Genomic DNA, 1129 nt, shown 5'->3' on the forward strand with positions numbered 1-1129 from the left:
CATCTTCATCCCTCTCTTCTTTACCTCCATCCCTCACTTCACCCCTTCTCTCGCCTCTTCACCCCAGTTTCTTTCCCCTTCACCCCATCCCCCCTCCATCCCCTCTTCCTCCCGCGTCACCGCGCCTTTACCCCCGCAGCCCATTGCCCTCTCCTCCTGCACCCCGTCACCCTCCCCTGCACCCCTGCATTCCGCTCCACTCTCATTACCTCCCCACCTCTCCTCGCCCCTTCCTCGCTCCTTTATTCCCGGAGATCCCCGATTCCGCTCCCTTTTCTGTCCTCAGTCCCTCCCTCTTTCCCACCCTCCTTCGTGAGTCGTGACGGGCGCGATCCCGGCCTGCGTCCTCCTCCCCTTCCTCCTGCCTCCGGGCTGGGCTGCGGGAGCCGCGGTCCCCGGCTGCTGGTCCCACCTGGGAGCGGCTCGGCGCCGCCCGCCCGCCTCGCGCGCTCCCGTAGGGGCGACGCAGGAGCGAAAGTTCCCGCGGCCGCCGCCGGGGCCCACTGCCGAGAGGCCTGGCGGACTCGTCCCTTCCCCCAGACTCACTCAGGACGCGCCGAGCCCCGTGGCCGGCCGGAGACGAGCCGCCCCAGGTCGCTGTCCCGCCGTCCGTCCGTGGGGCTGAGCGGCAGGCGGGCACTGGGGTCACCAGGCAGGCGCTTCCCCTGCCTGGCAGGACTCAAGCTGGGGCACTGCAGGCTGCGGTCGGCCGCCTGGGGGGGTCGGGGCCCTCGCGCTGCCGGCCGGCCCCACAGGCAGGACAGGGAAAGCCGCCTGCCCCAGGCGGCACCAAAGGGCCAGAAGGGCCAGCGGGGAGCCGCTGCGGCTGATTACAGCTGAGAGGTGGCCGCGTGCAGAGCAGCACCGAGGGCCGGGCGGGGCTGGCAGCACCGCCAGACACGCAAACGGCACCAGGCCGGGTCTAAGGGCAGCGCCGCGCGGGCAGAACATCACGCTCCGGTCCATGCCGCTGCGAGGCTGCTGGGCGCAGGCTTCATGGACGGCACAGCAGGCCCGGGAAGGGGCTGTCTGGGAGCCACCGGGGCCCTGGCCCGCCCAGAGGGCGTCCGAAGCCCCAGGCGCCGCCCCTCCCGGCCACGGGCGGCGCCCACAGAGGCAGCCTGGCGGC

The 1129-nt window shown here is 72.3% G+C and overlaps 1 protein-coding gene across 1 annotated transcript in view; it reads right to left on the minus strand.

Annotated features, from left to right (window-relative positions):
- Window positions 1-966, minus strand: part of PLEKHN1 (pleckstrin homology domain containing, family N member 1) — an 11556-nt gene extending 10590 nt beyond the window's left edge. Inside the window, exons 1-3 of the mRNA XM_012734548.1 lie at window positions 866-966; window positions 547-774; window positions 305-503 (exon numbers count right to left, since the gene is read on the minus strand). Of these exons, the coding sequence (XP_012590002.1) occupies window positions 305-503; window positions 547-774; window positions 866-966 (528 nt within the window). The remainder of the gene's footprint in view (window positions 1-304; window positions 504-546; window positions 775-865) is intronic.
- Window positions 967-1129: the final 163 nt, after the last annotated feature.

Source organism: Condylura cristata, unplaced genomic scaffold (assembly GCF_000260355.1).
Source record: "Condylura cristata isolate star-nosed mole 26May11 unplaced genomic scaffold, ConCri1.0 scaffold00058, whole genome shotgun sequence".
NCBI lineage: Eukaryota > Metazoa > Chordata > Mammalia > Eulipotyphla > Talpidae > Condylura > Condylura cristata.